The 11,303-nt window shown below is 37.7% G+C and overlaps 1 protein-coding gene across 1 annotated transcript in view; it reads left to right on the top strand.

The window, feature by feature from the left end:
• The first annotated feature begins 478 nt into the window (after nt 1–478).
• Nucleotides 479–11,303, top strand: part of LOC131154418 (ubiquitin carboxyl-terminal hydrolase 14) — a 52,467-nt gene continuing 41,642 nt past the window's right edge. Inside the window, exons 1-4 of the mRNA XM_058107183.1 lie at nt 479–765; nt 1,412–1,583; nt 3,430–3,542; nt 3,670–4,006. Coding sequence (XP_057963166.1) covers nt 658–765; nt 1,412–1,583; nt 3,430–3,542; nt 3,670–4,006 — 730 coding nt within the window. The 5' untranslated portion in view covers nt 479–657. The remainder of the gene's footprint in view (nt 766–1,411; nt 1,584–3,429; nt 3,543–3,669; nt 4,007–11,303) is intronic.

Raw genomic sequence — 11,303 nt, 5'->3', positions numbered from 1 at the left:
TGTTTGGCTCTCCATGGGATAACATATTTGGTTCAGTTTCGATTTCGGTTCAGAAAGTTCAAAAATCAAAATTTTTAGGTATGTTTTTGGTTTGGCCCATAACCAAACCGAATCGATTACACCCCTAATTACAATGCAATATTTATTTATTTATTTAATTTTATAAAAATGTATTGATTGGTTATTGTAATTGCATTTTTTAAATTCAAATGAATAGAATTTAAGATATGATTTAAAGGACAAGTGAGCCTCTCATTTTGCTTTTATTATATATAATTTCAACTCATTGTGTAAGAACATTACTTGCAGTCTTGCACACATTGAACCATAGTTAATTATTATTCTATTATTAACAGAATAAGACTCATTTAAGTTGTTACCAAACAGAACCCATAATTTATTATATATTACCAAATGCAGCTGATTTTAAAAAATTTAACCTCCAGATGGCCTTCTTGGCGTCAGTGAGACGGGGGGAAAGAGATCCATTTGAAATGCGCGGAGGCCTCGTTACTGACAGCTTTCCGTCATTTCCTTCACCCAAAAAGCACTTTGCTCCAGCTTAGGGCAAAGCCCATATTCCCCACCCTTAAACCTCTCCCTTACCCCCCCACTGTTTTTCTCACTCTCTCTCCCTCAACTTCGATTTGCTGAGTGATGTTAGACCCCATGGAGATGCTCCGATCGAGCCTGTCTCGGGTTCGAATTCCAGAGCCCACTAATCGCATCTACAAGCAAGAATGCTGCGTTTCTTTCGATACGCCGGTAATTCAATCTTCTTCTTCTTCGTTTGTCCTGGGAAAGTGTAGGAAAATAAATCAAGAACAGAAGAATTTTCTGTAATTTTTTTTGTCTGTTACTTATACAGCTCGAGAGAGAGAGAGAGAGAGAGAGCCCCCCCTTTGTTCCCTTAAGTTCTCCACAAGAAGTTGAGGTTTATCTTTTCCGTGTTGAAGCTCTTTGTTCGGTTGATTTTTTTTTTTCTGGGTGTTTTTCTTGTTGGCGCTCTGACGAATTTCTGCCTTTCTTGTTTTTTTTCTTTTTCCCTGGGCTCTTATTATCCTATGGTTGCCGATGACATTTAGGAAAAATACTAACTGGTTAGTCCAGGGAGGTTTTTCGATTCCATGTTTTGTGCACAACCAAACGGTCTTTCGTTTTGAAGTTATTTATTTATTTTTTATGTTTCCGTTCCAGTTTTATTTGTTTATTCATTTCCTTACATTTTCGTTTGGTAGCTGTGAAAATTCAGGGAAATGCAAAGAGTGAACTCAATTGTTTGTTTTACATGAGGGCAGCTGTTTTATTTAGATTTAAACATACCAAAGAAGCATTAAGTGCATGAGTCGATCGTTTCAACTTTGAATTTTGTATTAGAGTTAATGTCATTTGATTGTGTTATACCTTGCAGAGGTCTGAAGGTGGATTATTCATTGACATGAACACGTTTCTTGCATTTGGGAAGGAGTATGTGGGTTGGAATTATGAGAAAACGGGAAATCCAGTTTACTTACACATAAAGCAGACAAAGAAGCTTGTCCCCGAAGATAGGCCTCTGAAGAAACCTACCCTTTTGGCTATAGGTATCTGGTTTCTTGTTTATGTTTATTTTGTTTTATATGTCTTTTAAATTTGGGTTTAGTTTGCCTATATTTATCTGTTTCTTGCTATCTTGTTTTTTTGTTTTTTTCTTTTCTTCTGTTATTCTTTGGTGACTCCTGGTAGAAAGTAACCGACTTCTTGTTTGACACTTCTGAATGCGACTGCTTTTGAGCAGACATAAATTTGCACGCACGAATACATTTTACTTCTAGAGTAGGACTTTAATTGCTTTCTAGCAAGGCACATGCAGAAATCAGATCATCATGATTTTTCCATTCCTTTTCTCCTTCTCCTTTGGCATTTTATTTTTTGTTGAAATGTGGAGTTATTCTGCTTGTTTAACATAGAATTTGTTTTGAGTCTGTTTTACTTATTTAGAATTTTTTAAGCAGTTTGATTTGTCTTTTGGCAATGAATTCAGTTGTTGATGACGTTGTTGTACATGTTCTAATGGCCTAAAAGTTTTGATGATCTGATTACTGTGTTGTGTTGAATGATGGAAGAGAAAACAGATTGGTTCAATGGGGCTGCAAATGAGTCGAGCCGAGCTTTGCCAAGCTCAAGCTTGTTTATTAAATTTTTAATTGAGCTCAAGCTCGAGCCAAGCTAAAACTTTACTTGAATATACTTGCTCAAACTTGTTCATTATGCAAATGAACATGCTGACAAGCCCCTGGCTGAGCCGAAAGAGATCTTAATGAGCAGTTTGATTCTTGCTCACTATGAGAGGCAGGTGGCACTTAGGTAGTGTTTGGGGGCATGTGTTTTGGGCCTTAAATTTGAATTTGTGTGGATTTGAATGAAATTCAATATAATTTGGTATTGTGTTTTATCCAAATCCAAGCCTCAAAATCTATGCTCTTGAATACATGTTTAGGGTTTTGTTAGGTAAAAGTTGCAAAGGGGCTTTTATTAAAACTGCCGTAGGGTTTATTTGCCTTGCCAATCCAGCCTATTGGCCTCAGGCATTGGCCCTATCAGTAATTTTAGGTTAGAGTTTGAGCTAAACAAGATCACTGCCAGAGAATGACTATTTTAAAGCTCACTACAGTCTACAACAACAACTAGCCATAAGTCCCACTAAGTGGGATTGGCTACATGAATCCTTTTCCATTAATTCACCCGACCAAGGGCAGTTTCCTATAATATGTCCTTCCTCACTATATATTTTCAGGCTATTTAAGGTCTATTCCTATCCCTTCTACTACCAAAAATAATAATTAACTCACTCCTCACAGGTACGCTTTCTGTAAGCCCACTGCAGTCTATTGAGCCTAATTCAACCTAAATAAAAGAGGCATAAATGAGCCTAATCTAAGCCTATTAAATGAGCCCAACCAAAGCCTGTAAGGCTGTAACTGAGCTGCTCATGAGCTAAAATGAGTTGAGCCTGTTCATGTTCAAGTTTGGCTCATTATTAAATGAGCCCCAAAATTGGGCTTAGAATCACTCATTTATGTAATGAACGAGTATGATCAAACTAGCCAAGCCCTTGAGCTGCTTGTGAGTGGCTTGGTTCATTTGCAGCCCTAGGTTTTGTACAGTAGCTTCCCACCAAATTGTGATGCTTGAGCAGTTGAGCCTTGAGGTTTCTCAATGCTATGGTTTCAAAGAATGTATGTTGTTCATGTTCTAAGCCAATTCTAAATGCCAGTTCCTTCTTTCTAAATGGGTTTAATTTGTTTTGTTCAATACACAGTGATAGACTGAACGTTTATTGCTGCCCTACTGGGAGAAAGCTATTGCTTTTGTTGTTAATGATTCTTTCATAGCTTGCACCTTTCAACTTTGCTTGCTCTTTTCATCCAAGTTTGTTATGGTTTTCAGGTGTTGATGGGGGATTTGATAACAATGAACCTGAATGTGATGAAGTGCGCAGTATAGTCATATTGCCTGATTATGTAACGCTTCCATTTCCATCTGTAGAGTTGCCAGAGAAGGTAGTTCTATTATTTAAGAATATTTAAGCTGCTATTCATTTATTTATTATTTTAAAATAGTAACTACCTCAGTGATGACTTTTTTTTCTTGTGAATATATTAGATATTAACCCATTCAAAGCTGCAGGTTAGGTTGACAGTTGATGCTATCTTAATAGCCGAGGGTGCTGAACGGAAGGAGCAAGTTGCTGCATGGACAGCCGATAAGAAGCAAATTAGTGCATATGCCATGAATTTGTCACAAATTGACAATGGTGTTATTGTTCCTCCATGTGGGTGGAAATGCACAAAGTGTGATAAAACTGAGAATCTCTGGCTAAATCTAACTGATGGAAAGATCCTTTGTGGGAGGAAGAATTGGGATGGAACTGGTGGCAACAACCATGCCATTGAACACTACCGAGAGACTGGGTATCCACTTGCTGTGAAGCTTGGAACAATAACTGCTGATCTGGAAGGAGCAGGTAAGTCCCCCTACCACCCTAAAGGGGAAATTTAAGTCGCATTTCTCTTTTTCAATAATGCGCATTTTGGTAGTCATAGCTGTGCAATAGTTTGCATTTCTCTATGGTGCAAGTATACAGAAAGTAGTTATCTCTGAATGTCTTAGCTATCTTTTGATCATGTGCCTGTTGTTCCATATCTAGTTATTTGCACCAATCTGCATTTAAGAGAAACAGTAAATATTTGAGCAAAAAATCTTTGTATGTAATAAGGTAATTGATCATTGGCAGAAAAGCTAAAATAAGTGTGAATCATTTGGTTTGCCATTAATATTGACCTTTTAATAAAAAGACAACTAGTTTTTGCTAGTGATTGGAAGGATAATGTCTTCCAAAATTTTTTTCCATCTTTGTTCTTCCAAAAATGCCAATTGGTTGTGAAAAGTAATCGTATTCCATGATGAATTCTTTAGAAACTATGAACTTCTTTACATTTTAGTATGAGTTTAAAAGAAGTTGTTTGGAAGTTAGAACACGCAGAACAAATAAACTCTATGAATCCTTTCATTGAGCAGATTAGTATTGCTTGTTTCTTATGCCTAAATAAATATTATATTTAGCATTTGGTTGATTAATTTGAAAGAGTTTTGAGGCAAATAAATTCTATGCTAGGGTTTCTATTTTGTTTATTATTTTCTCACTAGTGAGAAGCAATAAATTCAACATAACCTGAAAGATTTGTAATTATGTGCAATGTATGAGTGTAGTCTGGTTTGCATTACTTTCTTTTCTAAAACTGAGAAGGGTATATGGTTAATATTCTTAGTATCCTTATGATATTGTGATAGTAATGTAACACATATGAAATTGCACAGCGTTTGTTGACTCATGGGAGTTTGTGTCAGAGGGGCCATGTAAACTTTCCCTTGGTTTAGAGTATCCTCTTGTTTTTGTTTTTATTTGTTTATATGATAATCAGAGAGCTTTGTAGGGCTATATGGTCACTTCTCGTTTTATCTTATTTTTTATTTAGATGCACAAAAAAATATAGTAATAACAGAGGTAAGAGGAGAGCACACGATGGAGAACGAGGTATCTTCCCAAAATAGAATATAAAACACACAGAATGAATAAAGGAAATCTTGAATAATTAATTGAGAACAGCAGACCAGTCCCTTTTCAGATCAGTCTTCAAAGTTCATCTATCTCTATAGCAAGCATTTGCAGAAGCCTAAAGTGATGGGAAGAACATCAGCTGGCACCATGAGTTAAATCATTAAAAATTCTATCATTGCACTCCCACCAAAACATAGCAAATCATGGCAAACATAGTACTTTCACAAAGCATCTTCCTTGCCTTTACTAAAACCTTGAGAGGAGGAGTTCATCAAAAAAAAGTGGGGGCCAAACTCACCTTAAGTCTGTCACCTTTTGATTAGGTATTGCTTCTTCCATCTGCGAGTCTCCAAATCTGTCAACAACACCAGTCCGAACAGCTTTAGCCTTAAAAGATGCCCTGAAAAGTTGACTCAAATCTAGAATAGGGAGTTTGGCCACTTCATTCCCAAGATTCAAGTTAAGCCAGTAAGCATTCCTAGCTTTAGCCATTCGAACCAGGTGATGAAGCTGGGACAGGTTCAGACTGTAAGAAACACACCAGGTGATGAAGCTGGTCCTCATCTGCCCCATAGAAAACAATGGTGTCATGTGCAAAGAGCAGATGAGATACTTACCAGTGTTGTCAGAATGTCAGATAACCTCACTCTAAAACCCTTTCCCCTCGGTTGTCCTCTTCAAGAAATGAGGAGTTTCCATGAGCTATAATAAACAGATGAGGGGCGGATTGCCTTGTCTCAACCTTCTGCTGCTTTAAAAGAAACCTTTTAGGGTTCTATTGATAATAGTGGAGAACCGAACTGCTGACACACATAATCTGCTCTATCAGTTGCCGTAAAATCAAAAAGATCTCAGCAAACATGGCCATAAGCCTTTTCCACAGTGCAAAAGCAGGCTCAGCCCTTCTGAATCTCTAGTCCAACACATTTGTTTGCCACAAGAGATGTGTCTGCGTTTTGTCTTTTCAGTGCAAAGGCTTTTTGAGAGTCTCTAATAACCTCCATCAACAACATAGCAAGCTCCTTTGCGATTAGTACACTGTCTACCAGAGTGATAGGTCTTAAGCCTATAATGCCCCCTGCTTCCTACTTTTTTAGGAATTATTACAGTGAAAGTAGCAATGAGATTTCTCTTGAATGCACCTTGATAAAAAAAGAAAAACTAGTGACCATGACGTCCTCTTTAATAGCGCTCCAACTGCTATTGAGAAAATCAATTATCATCCTGTCTGGGCTAAGAGGGTTACTCCCTGGGAAGAAATTAAGGGCAGCCTCAATCTCTTCCCTTGGATAAAGCCTCTCTAACCAGTTTTATCTGCTTCACTGCACGGCAGCTTCCAGCTGGTTGAGGTTGGGTCTTGTGTGTGACATCTTGAATACTATTGTGCCTAAGTTGGGATCCCCTCCGAGATTTCTTTCTCTTCATCCTCTCATCAATGCAAATGATATATATATAAATATTGAACAAAAAAATTAAATATATTAAAAGAGAGAGAGAGAGAGATTACATCCTAGGCGAGTATAAGGAAAGCTTCCAAAAATTTAAAAACAAAAATAAAATTTAAATACCACATCGTAATTTACTGAACACTTTAAATTTTCTTGTTCTCTACTTCTCTTTGACCCTTTTGTACTTTTGGCATCATTGAGCTAAATTTCGTTCCTTCCAAAATCAGAGCTAACATAATTAGCTCTTTCTTGTGTATGCATTCACTTCTTTATGACAATATCTGGTGTTATTGTCACATTCTAACTGGGGTGCTGTATGTACTTTATTTGTTTAGAATTATGAACTGTGAAGTTAATTTGGCAGTTTTCCTTTTGGAGCTTGTCCATAATAATGGGGATATGGCTTGTATTGCTTGGTTGGAGTGTTTTGGTATTTAGAGTATACACAACATATTCTTTGAGTTAATTATTGAATAGGATTGCTTGTGTGCTGGTGGACCATGGAGTTGTGGATGAATTTGTTGCATGAAGTTTCTTGCGAAAGAAAAAATTTAAAGCTTTTGGTGAGAATATGATGGTGGATGATCTTTCCAGTTTTCAGATTCGTCATTGATAAGGATGGACAAAATAGTGATTGAAGATATTGCTTTGCATTAGAGCAGAAATGAAGTTGGAGATGTGCTTCTTAGATATTATGCATCTGTTGAATTTTGAAGAAAATAAGGATATTTTCATAGATTAGTAATGAGGTATTGGAGGCAGGGAGCATATCCAAGTGTTAAGCGATCTGAAGTTTCCAATGAGGGTCCAAGGTGAATAAAGTGGGAACGTAAGAAATATGTTATTCTATGAGTAGGATGATCATTTGATGGAAAATAGAGTAGCCCTGGTAGGTGTTTAGAAGTTATGGGACTGCTTGCTAAGAGAGACAGCTCAATTATTTCCACAAACAAGCAGTAATGGAACCACTGAAAATTTGTAAATTAAGATGCTGTTGGAAAAGCAGTGATTGTGGACTAAGCTCAAAAAATGACATGAGTAGAATTTTCTCAGGAAAACAGCCTATCTGAATGTGAAGGTAAGGCTGGGTACATCATGCCCTCCCCTGGCCTTTGATATGGTGCAGGAGACTTGTGTACTGCACTGTGTGTTGCATTTTTTTTCTGGCATTGGTATCTAAATTTTATTTTGGACAACACCCTAGCTTTTGCAATGTTTGAAGGAGCATATTGGTGTTGCTGACTGAACGTTTGGGTAGGTCAGATGATGGATTGGTTCAGACAATGTTTTAAAAGGCGGAGGCGTAAGGCGAGGCATTTTAGCCATTAAGAGGTGAGGCGTAACTCGTAACCCTTAAGGCATGGAGGCGTAAGCCTTTTGATAATTTTATTTCTAGATAAAAATAAGTATACAAATTATATATATATTTTGAAAATAAAGAAAAAAATAAGAAAAAAATAAGAAAAAAATCGCAAATATAATGTTAAAAAAAAGAAGAAGATATGCTTTACAAACTACTTGTTGGCTACTAACTTGAATTCATGACAAGAGATAGTTATGCTATTACAAAGTTCAAATTGGTTTCATGATTTAAGATACAAGTCTCAGTTATTTTGGAAAGAAAGAGGTTCAAGAGTTTTAGAAATCAACTCATATTATGACATTCCTTTTATATAAACATGTACCTAAAATTTTCTAGTCAATTCTAACTTGAGAATCACCCACCCAAAATGCATAAGCCTCGACTAAAAAAGCGCAAAAGGTGTGCCTTTTGTACAAATGTGTAAGCCTCAACGTGTAATGCGTTCGGTTTTTGGACTTAGGTATTTTAAATTGAGCCTCAAGGCGTTTCAGGCATGCCTTGCCTTACACAAGCCTCAAGGGGAGCCTTTTAAAACATTAGTTCAGATGCTTGCAACATGCAGATATTCAATTTGCATAGGCAGTGTTTAACAGATGTACTGTTTTCAGCACATGCATTTTTTAAAATTTTCACCATTTGAAACATTCACATTGAGTGTCATAGTTTGGTCATATGACTGAGCTCTTCTGTTTTGAGCTGGAAGAATTTTGTGACCAATTATATGCGTGCAACAAACAGTTCAGTAGACTCTACAACTATATTTACGATGGAAACTCGGAACAGAAGGGGAAAAACAGCTTAATGGTTTCCTAAATATTTTTAAAAAATCTGCTGAGTGTTATTGCTGGGGGTTATTATTGTGCATCAATTGGTCATAATTCAAGCTTACAATTTAGTTGGTGAGCTAAACTACCCTGATTCAATGACAGATATAATGAATTCATCTATTTAGTAATGTTTTTGGCCTGCAAAATGCTGAACCAGTAGTAGAAATTTAACAGATCCATTTTTCAATCTCTATGTCAGGGTTGGGTCATAGACGTATTGGCTTAAGGCTAAGAGTGAAAGGCTAAATGTTATTTTTTCTAGAATTTTTTTTAATAGGTTGTGACGGGCCTTGTCTCAACGGTAAGGTTGCTCGTTCGTGATCGGTTGGTAACGAAAACAGACTCTCTACATAAAAAGAGGGGTAAGGCTGCATATGTTGTGATGATTCTCCCTCTACCCTTGTAAAGCGGGGAGCCTTGTGGCCTGGGGACACCCTTGTTTTTAGGTAGTGCAAGGGCCCTCAAGAGGTGGTAGGAAGGGTCGAACCTGATGCCTTAGTGTGAAGGTACTTGACTGCTGGTTTTACTCCTTTAGGGTTAATATTTTTGTAAGAGTAGTGTTATTATTATTATTATTATTATTTTGGTCAGAAAAGGAAGTTCATTCAAGGGCATCAAGGGGATGCTAGTATGCCTCTCAGTTACAATGAAAGAACAGCACCTGCACTTCATGGTGTCAAAGGGTGAAGGATTACATGAATATCAGTTACGAACAGACCACTCTGCCAATTAGATACAGTAGCAATACGACGACCCTTGATTGAATGAATATGAAAAGCTGATCCTTCAAAAGTTATGTTTCTTTCCTTCCACACTGACAAAAAAATGGCAAGTGGACCAGTAGTAGCAATTTAACAGATCCATTTTTCAATCTCTATGTCGGGGTTGGGTCATAGACGTATAAATAAGTTGGCTTAAGGCTAAGAGGGAAAGGCTAAATGTTATTTTTTCTAGAATTTTTTTTAATAGGTTGTGACGGGCCTTGTCTCAACGGTAAGGTTGCTCGTTCGTGATCGGTTGGTAACGAAACAGACTCTCTACATAAAAATAAGGGTAAGGTTGCATATGTTGTGATGACCCTCCCTCTACCCTTGTAAAGCGGGGAGCCTTGTGGCCTGGGGACGCCCTTGTTTTTAGGTAGTGCAAGGGCCCTCAAGAGGTGGTAGGAAGGGTCGAACCTGATGCCTTAGTGTGAAGGTACTTGACTGCTGGTTTTACTCCTTTAGGGTTAGTATTTTTGTAAGAGTATTGTTATTATTATTTTGGTCAGAAAAGGAAGTTCATTAAAGGGCATCAAGGGGATGCTAGTATGCCTCTCAGTTACAATGAAAGAACAGCACCTGCACTTCATGGTGTCAAAGGGTGAAGGATTACATGAATATCAGTTACGAACAGACCACTTTGCGAATTAGATACAGTAGCAATACGACGACCCTTGATTGAATGAATAGGAAAAGCTGATCCTTCAAAAGTTCTGTTTCTTTCCTTCCACACTGACAAAAAAATGGCAAGTGGAATGAAGGAAAGAGCCTTCATTCTTTCCTTACTGGAGTGGATACCTCTCATGCCAATAACTCACCTTCTGCTAATTCGGCAGTATAAGACTTCTGCTTCTGCCTGATAAGGAAAATGGCCATGTTCCAAAAAAATTCTAGTCCAGGAGCAATGCAAGAGAATGTGCTCAACTGGTTGAGCATAATCCAGACATAAGTTGCACCTGTGAACAGGAGGCAGGCCTCTTTTCTGGAGGTTGTCAATGGTAAGACAGAGTTGCCTGCCACATGAAGAAAGCAACATTTGTGTATCTGCAGTTCTCCAGATGATCTTGCGGGGAAATTTGCTGCTGGTTTCTGCCAGAGAGATGGGATGTTATAGTAGGATCTGACTTGCAAAATTCTCATCTTTGTCCTAAGTCCACTTGGGCTCATTGGTGTGTTCTGGCATTGGATTTTATTAAGAATACTGTAAAATTCTGAAAGATTGTCAATTTCCGAATTGATTCCTAACCAGGGGAATGTTCCTGGAAGTCCCATGGTCAGTGAGCTTGAGGTGCTTGCTAATGAGGGCATCTTCTGTTGCTGGCCAGCCGGAAGATGGAAGGGTACTTTTTGCTAAGCAGATATTTGTCACACTAAATATTATACCAGAAGAAAATATTCTTCCTGTTCCCCACTTGAAAACAAATGAGAAGAAATTATATCATCCTCTCCTAATGAATTTCCATATGCCAACAGCATAAGCTCCACTTGGAGGCCCAACCATTATGGTGTAGACCATATTTAGAGGCAACGACTTCCGTCCAGAAATGGTTCCTCTCCTTCATGAATCTCCAGAGCCATTTCCCTAGGAGGGCCTTATTAAAGGTAGGAAGAAATTTAAGCCCTAACCCTCCTTCTCGTTTAGGTTGTTTAACCACCCCCCACATTAAACAAAGATGTATAGGTTGCTATGTTGTTTCATGGCCAAGACTCTCTGACTGCATCTCAATGTTTCTAAATTTTAATGCACTTTTAAAGTTCTTTCGTATCTCACCTGAAAAGGCCGTATACTTATACCAGCTATTT

Source organism: Malania oleifera, chromosome 1 (assembly GCF_029873635.1).
Source record: "Malania oleifera isolate guangnan ecotype guangnan chromosome 1, ASM2987363v1, whole genome shotgun sequence".
Classification (NCBI taxonomy): Eukaryota; Viridiplantae; Streptophyta; class Magnoliopsida; order Santalales; family Ximeniaceae; genus Malania; species Malania oleifera.
The sequence above is the reverse complement of the archived record's forward strand: the minus strand, read 5'-3'. Positions and strand labels throughout refer to the sequence as shown.